This window comes from Chenopodium album, chromosome 16 (assembly GCF_948465745.1).
Source record: "Chenopodium album chromosome 16, dcCheAlbu1.1, whole genome shotgun sequence".
NCBI classification, from domain to species: domain Eukaryota; kingdom Viridiplantae; phylum Streptophyta; class Magnoliopsida; order Caryophyllales; family Amaranthaceae; genus Chenopodium; species Chenopodium album.
In genome coordinates this window covers 36,512,765-36,530,210 of record NC_137849.1, presented here as the reverse complement: position 1 = coordinate 36,530,210, position 17,446 = coordinate 36,512,765, and the positions used below count along the sequence as shown (strand labels likewise).

General features: G+C 34.0%; 1 protein-coding gene and 1 pseudogene across 1 annotated transcript; both read left to right on the top strand.

Annotated features, from left to right (window-relative positions):
- Positions 1–2,486: 2,486 nt before the first annotated feature.
- LOC145584173 (uncharacterized) lies at positions 2,487–5,247 on the top strand. The gene is made up of 5 exons (XM_081641083.1): positions 2,487–2,663; positions 2,862–3,501; positions 4,147–4,193; positions 4,297–4,588; positions 4,643–5,247. Exons 1-5 carry the CDS (start codon positions 2,487–2,489, stop codon positions 5,245–5,247), a joined length of 1,761 nt encoding a protein of 586 aa, XP_081497209.1.
- An 8,919-nt stretch (positions 5,248–14,166) lies between these two features.
- On the top strand, positions 14,167–14,778 carry LOC145584172 (vacuolar iron transporter homolog 1 pseudogene; annotated as a pseudogene).
- The last annotated feature ends 2,668 nt before the right edge of the window (positions 14,779–17,446 follow it).

The following is a 17,446-nucleotide window of genomic DNA, read 5'->3' as shown; positions in this document are numbered from 1 at the left end:
GTTTGAAAAGTTAACTACACCCTATTCATCAAAGGCTCTGGTACTACATTATCCCCCAATAAATATTAGATACAATATAGACTCTCCCTATGGAAAAAACCAACGCCTCCATTCCGACCTCAAATGAAGAACACGACCAACTAATCCGATCAAATAAAAAACCTAAGCGCAAGATTACGCATCTAATCTTTGGACAAAATCAAGAAAATAATGTGGATGAGGATTCAATGATGGTGGATACTCAAAACCCTGAGAAAAATAATGAGTCAGTTCCTATGAACCAGAACCCTTCTAAAAATCATGTTTCTTTCAGAGATATGATTCGAGTTAATAACTCGGATGCTGAATTTCATCTTGATGTCACTGATGATGAATTGGATGATGTTTCAGACGATGATGAAGCACCAGAGGAGATTATGAATGATCCTAGGTGCCCTGCTATTCTACTGTCTAAGGAAGAAAAGAAGAGAATGCGACAACCATGGAAGCATTCCCTAATTATTAAGATGTTCAGTGGAAATGTAGGGTATATGGGACTTATGAGGAAATTGAAGAAGAAATGGAACCTCAAGGGTGACTTACCCCTTACAGATATTGGTTGCAAATTCTTCATTACTAGGTTCTCAAATGCTGCAGACAACAACTATGTCTTAACTTAGGGGCTATGGATGATTGATGACAATTACCTAACGATTAGGAAATGGGTGCCCAATTTCATCTCGGAGGAGGCCCTAATCAAGGTTCTTACTGCCAGGGTTAGAATCCCTAATTTATCAGTTGAATATTTTGACTCAAACTTTCTCTAAAAAATAGGATAAAAAATTAGCAAAGTGTTGAGAATTGATAAAACTACTGCTAAAGCAAAGAGAGGCCAATTTACAAGATTAAGTGTGGAAATTGACTTATCAAAGCCATTATTATCAAAATTTTGGCTAAAAGGTCGAATTTGGAGGATACAGTATGAGGGTATTCAAATGGTTTGCTACAAGTGTGGTAAAATGGGGCATGCTGAAGATTCCTGTTCCTTTACAAATCAAGCTACAGAGAATGAAGGATTTGTTCACAGTCCAGATTTGGGTAACCAAGAGGTGCAGCAGGCTGTGGTGAAAGATAAGCTAGAAGAAGTGGAGAATTTTGGCTCACGGATGCTAGTGAAAAAACTGGCTAGGAAACGCCCTCCAAAATAGGACAAGAATATTCCGGTGGCAAACACCACCAATAATGGTGGTTCGGGCGTCGGCAACCATAAACCTAGCCAACAAATTGGAGCAACTAGGATTTCTATCAATCATAATCTCGTGATTACAGGGATTAATTCAAGATTTTTTGTTTTGGAAAATCATGATAAGGATACAGACGATTTTGTTGCTAAAGATAAGGATGTCCAACCAAATTCTAGGAAAGATAGTTTGGAAAATATTAATATCATGGAAGAAAAGCCAATCTCGTTTGATACGGTCAATCTTGGGGCTGACTCTCAAAGACTTGCTAAAGATAACCAAGTGAGTTTTAATCTAGGTAAGAAGAGTAAACCAAGCAAGAAACCTAGTAAAGTAACCCATGAGCTAAGGAAAAATCAATCACAAGAGCCCAAACATATTCTCAAAGAAGTAAACATCATTCGATCTTCAGCTGCTTCTCTGTATGCTAAAGCTAACCCTACATAAGGAAAATAGAATCAAGGTATAAGTTCCTTTGAAGCATCCCAAAGTCAATCACATAATTCCATTGACATTCAATCTCACAAGTCACAAGATGCAAGGGAATTAGAATCAGGAACTCATATTTCCCCCACCTTCAGATGCGATCCATCTCTCAGTCCCGACGGACAAAATTCTATGTGTAGGGAGGACCATGGAGAAGCCATACCTGGTCACAGCGACCCCCCTGACCCACTTGTTGGAAGTCAGGATGGAAACATACATAAATTCGAGCCTGGAGCTGCCGGAGTTGGTAGTAACAATGCTACTACCCAATGAAGTCACTCGAGTCCTTCGACTTGTCAAGCTAACTTATGTAAGCACTCTCAATTCTCCGTATAATTTTACGGAAGAACATCTTCATAACTTAGTCCCCAATCTTGCACCAATTACTTGTATGGTATGGAATGTGCAAGGTGCCGGAAGTGTACTTTTATTGCGGCTTTGAAGGAGGTAGTTAGAATGAATTAGCCTAATGTGTTGGTATTAGTTGAAACCCATATGGGTGGAGACAAAGCTTTGAAAATTACGAGTATTTTAAGGTATGATGGCCACTCCCGCGTTGATGCACAGGGATTTAAAGGTGGGATTTGGGTTTATTGAAGACTGGAATTGGTTACTGTTGAACCAATTTTGAAACATGAACAGTATATCACCATGAATATCATGAAAGTGGATGGTCAACCATGGTTCTTTATGGCAGTTTATGCTAGTCCTGACCCGGCTAAACGTAGAGATCTTTGGACTGAATTAAAAAATTTTGCTAGGGACAATAATAAGCCTTGAATGATTGCCGGTGACTTTAATGATACTAGATTTCCTAGTGAAAGAAGTAGATCCTATCCAGAGACAACTAGGAGATCAGTGAGGTTCAATGATTGGGTCCAAGACATGAACTTGCTCGAAATTGAATTTGCTAGGGCCTCTCATACTTGGGCCAAAGGTCTTACTCCTGAAACAAGGGTGAGTGCTCAGCTTGATAGAGCTTTTTGCAATGGTGATTAGGGATTGGGTTTCGAACATGCCAAAGTTAAACACCTTCCATCCATAGCCTCGGATCACTGTCCTCTATTCATTGATCCTAATGGATTTACCCCTTTAACTTCAATAAATAAACCCTTTCGTTTTCAAACTACTTGGTTGAAGCATTAACACTTCCAGGAATTTATTCATAGTAAATGGGATAATTCGACTCCTCTTGTCCCATCTTTATCCAAGTTAGCAGATGATCTCCAAAGCTGGAATAAAGATGTCTATCATAACATCTTTCGGCAGAAAAGAACTCTCTTGGCACGAATTGCTGGAGTACAAAAGTCCATGTCAACCAATCCCTATCAAGGTCTTATAAAACTTGAAGCCAATTTGCGCAGAGAGTTTGATCAGATTCTCGAAGAAGAGGATTTTTATTGGTATCAAAAAGCAAGAATTGATTGGATAAAGGATAGTGATCGTAACACTAGTTTTTTCCATCTTAGTACAGTTGTGAGAAGATGGAGAAACAAAATTGTGGCTTTGAAGGATGATGAAGGGAATTGGGTCCATGATTCTAAGATTGTCAAAGATAAGGTAGTAAATTATTTTTCTAACTTATTTACTAAAGAAGGGGAGGTGGAACAAGCTGTTATTCCTACTGATGTGTTCCCAGGCCTTACACCTACATATTGGTATATGGTTTCACTCAAGTTTTCTCAATTGGAAATCGACGAGTTGGTGAAGCACATGGGTTCTTTGAAAGCTCCAAGGCCAGACGGTTTTCAAGCACTTTTCTACCAAAAAAAATTGGGAGCTTGTAAAAGTAAAGGTATTCGATGCAGTGCTTAGTGCTCTCGAAGGGAAAGGACTGCCGGATCATTTAAATGGCACTCATATTGTTCTTATTCCTAAGATTGATAGTCCGGAAGCTCCTTCTCAATTTCGACCTATAGGACTTTGTAATGTTGCGTATAAAATCATCACCAAGGTGATAGTAAACCGCATCAAGCTTGTTCTTCCTATATTGATTTCAAATACTCAAGGTAGCTTTATCCCGGGGCAGTAAATCACTGATAATATAGTTATTGTGCAAGAATTGGTGCATACTATGAAGAAGAAACAAGGTGCTAAAGGTTTTATGGCACTCAAAATCGATTTTGAGAAGGCTTATGACTGCCTTTGATGGTCCTTTATTCGAGATACTTTACGAAAAATGAACCTCCTATATCTTTTACTGGAAGTCATCATGGAATGTGTCACCTCAGCTTCGTTACAAGTTCTTTGGAATGGGGAACCTTCTCAGAGATTTAAGCCTAGTCGGGGAATCCGCCAAGGAGACCTCTCTCCCCCTATCTCTTTGTAATGTGCATGGAGAGACTCTATCAAACCATTGAGGAGGCGATCATAAACAAACGTTGGAAGCCAATTCAAGCAAGTAGAAATGGTCCACTTTTGTCTAATCTTTTCTTTGTAGATGACATTATATTTTTTGTGAAGGCTGACATTGAGCAAGCCAAAGTGGTATTTGATTGTCTCGATCGTTTTTATAAAGTCTCGGGCCAAAAAATCAATTTGCCTAAATCGAGAGTTTACTAAATCTTCTTTGGCATACTACTCGATGCAGACTGCTAAGATACCCAAATCTATTTGTGATGACATTGATAAGAGAACAAGGAGGTTTATTTGGGGAGGAGATGAAGATACCCGTAAGGTTCACTTGATTGCTTGGTATACATTTCAAAAACCAAAAAATCAGGGTGGAATCGGCATAAGATCAGCTAGCCAAGCTAACTCCGCCTTTTTAGCAAAGCTGGGATGGCGTCTTGTCACTAATCCGAATGCTATTTGGGCTCGAGTGTTGCGTGACAAATATTGTAAAGGGCGTAGTGACTCGGATATGTTCGAACCTAAACAAGGTATGTCGAATTTTTGGAGAGGTATTTCATAGAATGCTAAGCACTTATGTGAAGGAATCAGAATAGCAGTTGGGAATGGTGCAAAAACGCTGTTGTGGGATCATAGGTGGGTCTCTCATGTCCCCCTAGTTGAGCTTGCTATTCAACCTATACCTGATGAGCTGCTTGGAGCTACTGTGGAAGAGATGTGGGTGCGTGGAGAAGGTTGGAGGTGGGACCTTTTTGGTCATCTTTTAGACCAAGACACATTGCAATTAATCCAAGCTCATGAAGTGCATGAGAATCCTGAGGTGGAAGATCTTCTTTATTGGGGTAATTCACCCAAGGGTAAATTATCAGTGAGGTCTGCTATTCAAATCATCAGGAAGGAAGATACTGAGCTTAATGAAAGTGTCTGGAATTCTATATGGGGAGCTCCTGTGCAACAGCTTATTAAGGCATTTATGTGGTTGGCATGCCATGACAGACTCATGGGCAACTTGAATAGGTTTAAGTGCAAATTAGCAGACAATCCCAAATGCTACATTTGCAATGACCCCGAGGAAAGCAGCCTATATATTTTGAGAGATTGCTATGCTGCTAAAAGTGTGTGGAGAAGATTAGGAGATGGCGTAACAAATTTGTTTTTGGGAAGAGCAAAGAGAATCCGGTTGACATGAAGGCAATCCTAAAGGTTAGATTCGAAGAGAATTCAAGAAGTCTATTTGGAGATGCAGAGGAAAGTTCTCAGAGTGCTAGTTTCAAGAAGCAAGAGAGTTGTATTGCGTGGTCATATCCACCAGCTGGGTTGTATGTTCTAAACTCTGATGGGGCAGCTAAAGGCTCTCCGGGGCAGGCCGGTAGAGGAGCTATCATTCAAGATAGTATGGGCAGATTTATTTCAGCAATCTCCATGAACTATGGTCGATGTTCTGCCTATCGAGCTGAAGCTATGGCTCTTAAAAGGGGAATTGAACTAGCACGTAATCTACACATAAGAAAACTTGTTATCCAGCTTGATAATCTAGCATGTGTGCAAGCTATGAATTCAGATGCTCTAAGCAGTGGTGAGTGTGCTCACTTCATTAATTCTTGTCGTTCAATAATAAATGAAACCGATTGGTAAGTGAAGGTAGTTCATGTTTTTCGTGAGGGGAACCGAGTCGCGGATTGGCTAGCTAATCGGGGAGTGGTTCAATCAACTGGTCTCATCATCTTAGGTAGTGCTCCCATGGAGCTTAGTAGGATTTTGGAGGACAATGTAAGGGGTGTGGCTTTCCCACGTCTCATACCTCATGCCTAGGCTAGTTTGGTTGGTTTAGTTTGTTTCGTTTTCGTTTTCTTTTCTATTTGGTTTATCCTCATTTGAAAAAAAATAAAAAAATCAAAGGCTCTGGTACTTAAAGGTTAACTTTTCAAACAATTGCCCTTTTAAACTACAAGCTTTAATTTCAGTTCAATAAAAATAATTTTAGTTCAGTAAAAATCAATAATTTAAAAAATAAATATAATAGAAAATCAGTAAAAATAATTTCACTTCATCAAAAATAATTTCAGTTCAGTAAAATTAATTTCAGATCAGTAAAAATAATTTAAGTTCACCAAAAATAATTTCAGTTCAGCAAAAATAAGGTGAAGTGAACGGGACCTTAGTTGCATTCTAGCATTAGTCTTAATTGATTTAACTCTTTTCCTATGTTCATATTATTATTATTATTGACCATTTGCTTAATTATTTGCAAAACTTAATACAAATTTTTTAATGTAAACATGTATATCAATAAGTTCATAAAATTATGAAAATTGGCATTATTTATGATAATTTATAATTAAATTATAAAATCACATTGAGACAAAACTATAATGAGAATTTATATTGTAATATTTAATAATAAAAAAAAAAACACATTGATGAAATGAATTCACATCATAATTTTTTTTTTCTACTAGGAGAGTGTTCCAAATTATGATTCTATATACAACTGAAATATCTATACTTAGTATTTAAAAAGCCAAACCACAATCACCTATATGACACATGTCATCATAATTCACCCTTATGCCACATAACACATCCATTAATTTTTTTACTTTTTATACTTCCTTTTAAAGTAAATGATAAAATAAAATGTTATTGAATGCTAAAGTCTTTATGCATTCCTAACTTGCAAATTTGAGTAAGAAAATGGAGTGTTTCATTTTCACTATAAAAAAAAAAAGTTGTACTCCTCTCTATACCTCTTTTAATGTAAAAGTTAAAATAACAAATTATTTAATGTTAAAATCTTTATGTATTCCTAACTTGCAAATTATAAGTAAGAAAATTAAGCAAATTGTTACAAAAAGTCACCGACACATACAATACAAATAAGCAACACATTTCAAGAAAAATAAAATGAGCTACAACCCGTTCGTTGAACGGGCCAAAAGGCTAGTTGTATTTAAGGGAAGAGCAAAAAAAATTTCCGTAGACAAGACACAATATAGTCGAACAAGGCTTAGAGGTTGAGTCTAAGCTAGGCAGCAATTTAATCAATTCAAAGCATTCTTTAAGGTTTTAAACTGTTTTTTTTTTCTCTCTCCAAAAGTTCATGGTTACTTAAAAGTTAAGTTGACATTTAATTAGGACACTAATCAAAGATGTACCACGCGTTAACGTTTAGAGTGTGAAATTAAAGGTTTTTTTTTTTTTTTTTTTTTGGGGTGCACAAAGTTAATTTATTAGATGCTAGAGTAGTAGTTAATGTCTAGAGGTGAAATTTGAGAGACTTATGTATGTAAAGGATCTTGGAGTATTCGATCGTGTGTAAAGCATAATCCTTAATTAAATTATAATCCGTAATTCAATGTCTTGCACTTGGCACTCCCCATTAAGAGCATTTGAGGATATACAAAAGGGTATTCTATGAAATTTTATTAGGATAATTTATTTCAAAAATTTACACTCCAATAGTCCAATGAGAAATCAACTGAATAGATACAAAAATTTTAATATAATTATACACTTATGTGCATGCACGGATGCACCATGTCATCACCTTTCGGCCCCTAAAACTAAAAGAAGATGAATTCATTAGACATGCATAGAGCATGCCACATTTTAACATACACACATATTATGTTCTAAATTTTTTCATTCTAAATTTTTTTTTCTGCTTATGTTCTAAAGTTTTTTCAATATTTAAAATTTTTTCTACTTATATTCCAAATTATTTCTTATGTTCTAAATTATTTTTTCAACTTATATTCCAAATTTATTCCTATGTTCTAATTTTTTTTTTTTAGCTTATGTTCTAAATTTTTCCTATGTTCTACATTATTTTTTTAGCTTATGTTCAAAAAAATTTCCTATGTTCTAAATTATTTTTTCAACTTACGTTCTAAATTTTTTCCTATGTCATAAATTATTTTTTCAACTTATTATGTTCTAAATTTTTGTTTGCTTATGTTTTAAATTTTTGTTTGTTTATGTTCTAATTTTTTTTTCCTATGTTCTAAATTTTTTCTGCTTATGTTCTAAATTTTTTCTGCTTATGTTATAAAATTTTTCCTATGTTCTAAATTTTTTTCAATGTTCTAAGTTTTTTTCTATGTTCTAAATATGTACTCCTCAAAATTACAGAAATGTAATTACTAAAGGATCATTTTAGATGGTTAGATCAAAACTAATAAAGGGCTGAGATTGGTTCTTATATAAGATAGGGTTCTTATATAGAGGAGGGTTCTTATATGAGTCTTTCTGTATATAAATTAGAGGTGTTGGTCTAACCTAAAGAGTAAAGATAACTACCATTTGTGAGCCTTTTGTAATTTTGTTTGTGAATGCATAGTTTTAAGAAGGGTTTTGGACAACATATGAAACTGAATAAACTAATTAATACAAGTATGTTAGTGGACTAATTATTGTTTAATTGTTTGTGGAAGAGATAAACAACAAAGAATCAGTAAAATGGGATTAGCAAGAGAGAAAAACATTATTGAATTAGTGCAAGAGAAGCTAGTGGCCTGGCCGGAAAACAGAAACTATATATACCAATATTTATATGCCGAAATAGAAAAGTGGTATAAATTTTCAAAACGAACAAAAAAGACAATTGTTGTAAGTATTTAAAAATGACTCGAGTAAGTGTAACTAACAATCAATCACCGTACACTTACGAGATAATTTTTTAGAATAAGAAATTAAGAGGCAAGGAAAAGAACATGAATTTAAAGTTAGTTGGATTTGGTGGACTCCAACACTATTTTTTGTTGGTTGAATTCCTGTGAAGAGCACACTCTAATTTATTATACTAATATATTTGTAAGTGTATTCTCTCTCAGCAGTCCATTTCCTAACTAGGAAAGTTATGATTTGATGTTTCTCAGTATTGGTCTATTTTGGGTTCATTAGATAGTAAAAATTAATGTCTTTTTATTAACATAATTGACCATTTATGAAATATTTTGTTTAGGGAAAATACTGTGTTTACGTAGATGACCAACAAGGCAACAATTGTTTTGTTTGCTTTTTCTCGTAGAGTGTGGCAGACACAAGCTCTCCATTAGTCAGTGCTGTTAAAAGAATTTATAAGGATAACATAAAGTGGAGAGAGTTAAACATTTTATAACAATAAGGGACTGCTCTTTTTCCTATTATTATATGGTTTTGGGATGAAGCATTCCTTAGACTTGTGAAGTAGACTTCTCTTTTGATTGCAGGTGCAGCCTAGATGCAAGTTTAGTAGTGTCATAAATAAAATTTGGACGTGTAATTATAATCATAGTATCTATTAGGGAATCCTTATCCCAACTTCCCAAGCAGCTTGATCACTTGACAAGATACGAACCCCAAATCTTGGACTTCTCATGTTAGTTCCAACCCGAAGTTTTTTATTTTCTCGCGAGCCTTGGACATGTTTTTCTAGGCATCATAGTTATCATTTTGGCCCGGCGAAAGAGCAAGCACTTTTGGCCAGAACCTTGGCCTGACCCGATCTGACAGACCGAGCGGACATACTTTTTTACCCTCAGCCCGACCCTGTCATGCCCACCCTCTTATCACCTCTACCAAATTTCTAGGATTTGAGATAAGAGTAAGCCAATAATTTGTTGGGGTCTGGCATGCAACCGAAACATAAGATTTTAAGTCTGTGAGATATACATATAAGTAACAACATTGATAGAGTATAAAACATATTTCTAGGCATCAAACATTTTGCATGTGAAATATGTAGTGTCTAATTGAAGAGGTAGGTTGGTAGTAAATCTTAGAAACATTATTGGCTTAAACTTACATTAAATAACTGAAATTTTGGAACATAATTGTACGGAATATATCATCGATCAATAAGGTTTGTAATTAACATTCATAAGAATTGAAGTATAGAAAATAACATTCATAAGCATAAGATTTCCCTCTAGTTTTAAGTATTATGAGTCTTTAGTTGACCAAAATAAGGTTAACCAAACAATAGGGTGAAAGACCCTTATCCTTAATTGGAAAATACTATCCTACCTTTCATGTTGACATTGTTCAAATGAAAATGGGACATGGTTGTTGAAAACTATCTGTTAAATGCAACTCTCTTCAATTCTGATAAGTGAGATCATGAAAAGATTGAATAAAGCCTTCATCGACTATAATGAAACTAATACGAGTACAAACCGTAGAAGTCAAGTTGGATAGATACTACACTTTATAGCGATTGATTTTAGGATGAAACTTTATGATCGAGAACTTTCCTCTAATATGGACTAGCTTAAATCTAATAACGAGGTTTATCTTCGATTATGTAGAAAAAAAAAATACTCCCTATTATTATTGATCCAAAATTGTAGATTTTATATGACAAATCATGAATGATAGTTATATATGTCATGCTTCAATATAATAAAGAGATCATGAACTATTTCATATATTTTTTGACTAATATTAAATAATAATAACTCACGTGTATCACCACCTTTAATCATCTTACTATATACTCATATTTTTTTGCATGTTAGTTGATTAACATTCTGTTTAGCTTTAAATTGATTTTGTTTGTTGTTCATTATTTATTTTGGTCATTGGTTTGGTACGTTACTGTTATTTCAGATGATATATTACAAGAGGGGGGTGAATTGTAGTAAGTTCCTAATGCCTAATTTTCGCGGAACATAAAACATTTATAGTTAGAAACTTAAAGAGTGCAAAGTAAATTTTACGAGGAAACCTTTCAGTGCCTAACTGGAAGTAAAACCTCGGCCCTATTGGGAGTAAAAAAAATTCCACTATAATAGGCAAATCTCCTAGTACAACCTATTACACAGACCTTTGATTTGCAAGTTCCACCATGGACACTTGCCACTTGATAGGACACCTCCTACCAGACCTAAGACACTTCCTAGGTACTTTTTTCCCTTTAACCCAGGATACTTTCTAGGTGACCCAAGACACCTCTCAGGTTCCTTTCACTTGACCCAAGACACCTCTCAGGTTCCTTTCACTTGCTGTGCACTCACAGCTACTTGGATTTTAGAGATTTCAAACTCATACACTCAAACGTGAATTTGTAGAGAATTCACAATCTCACCCCAAAACCCAAAACACTCAAACCCTTTTTCCCATTACAAGATCTCATTGAATAACTCTAAATACATATATATGAATAAAGAGATAAAACTAATATGTTGGACACTCGAGATCTGTCTAGAACTCACTGGACGCACTGTAACCAAAACCTGATAGGAACTTTGACCAGGAGGACTGACTTAGCTTCGTGGTGAAGGATGAAACCATTAAACACGACCACTACACCTCGTCAGCCTCAACTTTGAATGAATACATATTAGCATATTTATAGTACACTCCAATTATTCATTTCACCTTAAAAAAGATAGGTTTTATGAAAAGATAAGTTTCAAAGATATTTTCTAAAACAAGTCTTCCGAAAATATATCTTTTTGTTAAGAATAAAATCTGTCAATAATAAAAAGATATAATTAATATAAAATCAGATTTTATTCAAAACTTATCTTTTTGTTTAAAAATACTTTTTAAACAAACTTATCTTTTTCCAAAAGGGATTTATTAGAAAATAAATATCTTTATTCAGTAAAACCAAATCCCTAAAAGATATGCACGTATTAGATAAATATCTATCATTAAAACCGACTTTTAAAGACGTGCATACTTAAGTTCCTATTAGGTTCGGAACTTCTGACAGTCTCTGAGATCCTGACAAGTCAGTAACTCTAATTTCGTTGAGTGTCTGGAGTTCATCTTAAATCTATATAAACTTGTTCCAGACCGAATTTTATGTCCAACCTACTTACATGAATCCTAGAGCAATAAACTTCTATTTCTCCATCTTCATGTTGCTTCTCTGAGACTCTTGTTCTGGAATCCTGTAGTCTTGATGTATTCTGGATCTCAGGTTTTGCCCCAGCATTACACCGGAACCAGGTCATTACAACCCGTTGATATGTTCCTGTCAGGACACACCATTGCTCCAGCATTACACCGGATACAGGTCATTACAACCCTTGATATGATCCTGTCAGGGAACACCTTGAAGTTCCATTTCTGGAACTCTTCTTCTAACTTTACTTGTATCCTCATGGATCTTCTAAAGTTCCTCTATTTCAGTTCCTTCTTCAACTCCCAGAGTTTACTAAACCTGCAAACATCACAACACTAGAAAATCCTTATTAAATGGAAGTTTGCTCAATCATAACTATCATCATCAAAACCTCATAAGGGTTAACAAGTTGCCCCTTTTTGATGATGACAAACTGAGAAAACTTCTGAGGATAACGAAGTAAAATAAAAGGTTAATTTTTTCATTTATAAAAACAATAAAGAAAACTAAACTAAATTAAAATACTCCTACACATACATGACCTATTTATGTATAGGATACTTACCTCGTGAAGCTAACATATGTAAACACCTATTTACATAGTTACCTTCATGAATCCTTCGCCATCATCATGCTCATCAACCATCTCTCATCATTGCGCTTGTTCCTTATATTGCTTATCATATATTACTCAAGTTCCTTACATATATACCTGTCATTACCCAGGTTTCTTATACCCTGTTCCAAGCATAACTTGTTCTTTCTATGTACAACCAAACAAACATGTTAAATAGATAATCATCATTAGTTTATAATCATCAAAACCTAATTACTCAATAGTTACAAATAGAGTAGATCACTAGTTTGTTATTAACATTTAAGTAGCCCTTCAAATTATATTTGTCCATAATTTTAAAAATTTAAAAATACTTTTCATTATTTAAATTTAAACAATCATATAATTGAGATATTCCCTAATATTCTTTCTCTAGTGACCAGCATATCATTTAGCACCCAATGATAAATAAATTCAAAAAATAAAACATTTAAAACAAATTGTCGATGTCATGTTTGATCAAATCCTATTTTCCATTAGTTTTTTTTTTTTAAACTAAACTATAATGGAATCTATTTTTTTATTCTATATGCTGCTAATAGTAAAATTGGTTTTAAGATCACTAAATAAAGATGGATTACTAAAATCAAGAACTCAATGAATATGTTCCGTTACCTGAAAATTACATAACAACTTTCGCAAGATATTGTCGGCCTCAATAAGCCTCAACGGTTTAGTGGTAGCACTAAAACTAGTTTTGTGACCCTTTTTTTCTATAAAGTTAACTTCTAGTTCTAGTGGCAAATGACTTCTAGTATTAGCTATTATGTGCTCAAATATATAATATTTGCATACAAGATTACAAGTAATGTACTATTATATTATGTTTCTATGCCACTATACGTTCGTATGTACTTGTAGTCTTGTACTTACCGGCATTTTTCTTAAATTTATTGTTCCATAGTTCTCTTAGTTAATAATTTAGAATCAAAAGAAATAATTTTATAAAGTAAAAATAAGGTGAATCTACTACCCCCGTTTCATATTTTTTACAACTTTTGCTAAAAATGGATGCTACATATTATTTACAAAATTGCAACTAATATTTTTTATTTTTAGGTTGTGATTTCTCTCTATATCTCTCTTCATCACATGTATTCCTATTTTTCTCTCTATCTTACACTCACAAACAAATTTTGCTTAGACTCTGTGCACTCTTCAAAGTTGCAAAAAATGTAAAGCAGAGATAGTATTATAAAATAAAAGGTAAAACGTAAAAAACGCATACTAGTTTATTTTTAGGTTTTTTTTATTTAATTATATTTTATAATTTTATAGACAAAACAAAAAGGTATAAATATAGTAAATAATTGTTGACAAACGCGAATGAAACACGAACACGAATACGTGCATGGATATGAAATAAATATGAATATGAACAAGAACATGAACATATGGATTATGAAGCGTATAATCAATTCTTCGACCGGAATTAAAAATACTAAGCTAGTGTCATTGATGTTGTGGTTTTGTTAGGTTTTTCGTCATCAACATTAAACTAAATAATCTTGATTAATATTTTACATCTCAGTGGGCAAAGCACCTAAGTTAAACATTTATAAATAGCATAGTTTAATTAGTGTAATAACATATAACTCATTAACTCATCCCTTCTCTTAGTAACCCCTTCTTAGTTCTAACAACACAAAAAAAAAAAAATGGAGCCAAATCAGTTAGAAAATACAACCATGAAGCATGAAACAACCCAACATAAAACCAACCCCGACGATGAGATGAGCCAACGTCGCATTAATCGATTAGCCAACGACGAATTTGAGTACACAAAACAAGCTCAATGGCTTCGAACCATGATCCTAGAGACAATTGACGGGTTGTTTACTACTACCTCACTTATGATGGGTGTTGGTGTGATCACAAAACATTATCATGTCAAGGGTATAATAGTACTTTGTGGATTACCGGGCATCCTCCTCGGGGCTATTATCACGGCGTTGGGTGAGTTTCGGTCTATTAGTAGTCGGAGAAGAGAGGCCGAGAAGGGATTAGTGCATCCATTACAGGCTGCTGTTTCGTCGGCCCTTGTGTTTTCGACGGGGGGCATGATCCCTTTGATGGCGGGGTTGTTTGTTAAGGGTTATGTTTTAAGGTTTGGCGCGGTGGCAGGGGTGATGAGTATTGGTTTCGCGGTGTTTGGGTGGTTAGGGGCGTTTTTGGGTGGTGCATCTTGGTTTAAGGCTGGTTTGAGGGTTTTATTGTTTTGTTGGGTGGCTATGGCTTTTACACTTGGTTTAGTTGTTCCTCAATGGTAATTGTTTTAGTTAACATGTTAGTTCGTTGTTCGTTTTCATATATGCTATATCATTGTATATACTCAATATATAGCATTATTGAAGTTTAATAGCAGTACATGTTATCTCTTTACAATACATGGTCAATGACTACTATAGCTTAGACAGATGGGGTAACATCATGTCCTAAACAAACAAAAATAATGGAATAAATGGACATATCAGTTCTAATTTTTTAATGGATCAAGTTCAAGATTGATTATGATCCTTAGGGTCTGTTCTCTTCAGATTATTTTCAGTTCAGTTCATTTCAGTTCAGCTCTAATAAGTTCAGTTCAGTTCAGCGCAGTTCAGTTCTTAATTTCCTTCTCTCATAGAATATTTAGTTCAATTCAATTAAGTTTCAATAAGTTCAGTTCAGTTCTGTTCTTAATTTCCTTCTCTCATAAAATATTCAGTTCAGTTCAGCTCCAATAACTTCAGTTCAGTTCAGTTCGGCTCAGTTCAGTCAATCAGAACATACCCTTGTTTACAAGCAATTGATACATAGAAAATTTATAACAATTTGTAGATGAAATAATATTAGAGGAGTTTGAATAATCTCTTAATTATATCAATCTTGGAAATGGCCTTAATAACTACCTAATTATAAGAAACTCCTGGCTAAGAACTAAGGATTTATATAATAATTGTGGATTAATAGCATTTAACAACTGTGGTTGACAAAACTTTACTTGCTTAGCTTTAATAAAAGGAGTGCAAATCGTTTCTCTCCCTTGCAAATTATGCAATAGCATGTCCCTTTGCGTGTCACAAGCTTCCTTGTAATATTTTACCAATAACTAAGTGAGAAATTGACAGACCTTTCAAACTTTAGATCATTAATGTCATGTATCTGACTATCTGGTTATTATTTGTTAGTTATAGTTGTCATTATCATTAGTAAAAATTCATTAAAGATTAAAAAAAGAAAAAAATGAATTGAGCGAGGCACACTCCTGGAGCTCACATCCTTTAAAGATTAAACAAATATATAAAAATATAAAGTTAACGGCGATTTCACTGATTGCCATCAAACTTTTTAAAAATTCATCAAATGTCATCGCGTTATTCAAAATTCACCAAAATGTCATCGAATTTTTAAAAAATTCATCAAATGTCATTAATGACTAATGACCATTATCTCCATAAGTCACTAGGGTTAATGATGACACATGCCATCTTATGATTGATTCTTTTTACTTATTTTAATTAATAAAAAATAAAATTTATTTCTCAATTTGTGTATCATAATATATTACGTTAAGGTTTTGGGAATCTGATTAACCCTTATAGAAGTACAAATAAAGCTCAAAATTGACAAAAAATAACATAAATGCTCCATTTTGTGTGTCAAGAAAATCTCAATTTGCATGTTGTTATTTTTTAACTATGAAAATTATGCAGGTAAGGTTTTGGGGGACATTTGGGTCCTTTGAAAGATCCAAATAAAGCTCGAAATTGGCAATTAATGACATATATGTCTCGTTTTACATATTAAGATTGTTAATTTTTTTACCATGAAAATTGCAAAATGGCCCATTTCCTTTATTTGTACCCAATTTTGAGCTTAAGTTAGATCCATAGAGGTCAAATAACGACACGCAAATTGAGATATTTCTCGACATAAAAAATGAGACATTTACATTATTTTTTGGAGTTGTACCTGCCGTGGCGGGGATGTGGATGAATATTGGACTTATCGCGGGGATTGGGATGGGGATGAGGATGAAAATGTTAGGTGGGGATGGGGATGGGAAGACCAACATCCACCCCACCCCGCCCCATTGACATCCCTACATATATCAATGCACAATATTAACCATTAGTATTGTAACTCGTCTACTCGTATAAAATTTTTCTATAGAAAATAAACTTAATTTGGAAATTATAAATTTAGACGAATAATTAATAGAATCATACATGACTATATTTATTCTATAATTACAATATATAAATCATTTAAAAAAGGTCAAAATAACTTATAGATCTAAATAGTGTCCTAAGTCAAAATGTATTACTCCCTCCATTTCATAATAATCGCAACACTTTGACCAACACATGTCAATGCACAACTTTGACCATTAATATTTGTAATTATATATTATTAAGAAATATTAAAGCTTGAGCTTATAATAATATACAAAAATATTTTACATAACAAAAATATATGTGTTTTTATATATTGATAAAAAGTAGGGTCAAAGTAATCATATAAATAGTGTAAAAGTCAAAATAATGTTGCGATTATTATGAAATAAATAGAGTAGTAAACAACTATTAGTTTAGATGAACTACTACGAGAGGAGGGTGAATTGTAGTGGGTTCCAATTAGGTCAATCTTTTGCGGAATTTAAAAACAGAACATAAAAGGAACTTAAAGAACACAACAAGCTTTTACAAGAAAACCTTCCAGGGCCTAACTGGAAGTAAAACCTCGACCCTTCTTGGGATTTTCACACAAACTCCACTATAATAGGCCAACTTCTAGTTACAACCTATTACACACAGACCTTTCTCGCAATGCAAGTTCCTCTGTGGACTACTTGCTACCTGATAGGACCCTATCCTACCCAACCTAAGTACCACTTAGGTTCACTCACCACTCTCGGAGTGCCTACACTCGGCTTCACAGTAGAAGCTCACTCAC

Bases quoted from the DNA above. Each gene is read 5' to 3' on its own strand.
- LOC145584173 (XM_081641083.1), top strand. From the start codon at position 2,487: ATGATTGCCGGTGACTTTAATGATACTAGATTTCCTAGTGAAAGAAGT. The intron at 2,664-2,861 runs GTGAGTGCTCAG...TAACACTTCCAG, and splicing joins GTCTTACTCCTGAAACAAGG to GAATTTATTCATAGTAAATG. The intron at 4,194-4,296 runs GTATTTGATTGT...TACTCGATGCAG, and splicing joins ACATTGAGCAAGCCAAAGTG to ACTGCTAAGATACCCAAATC.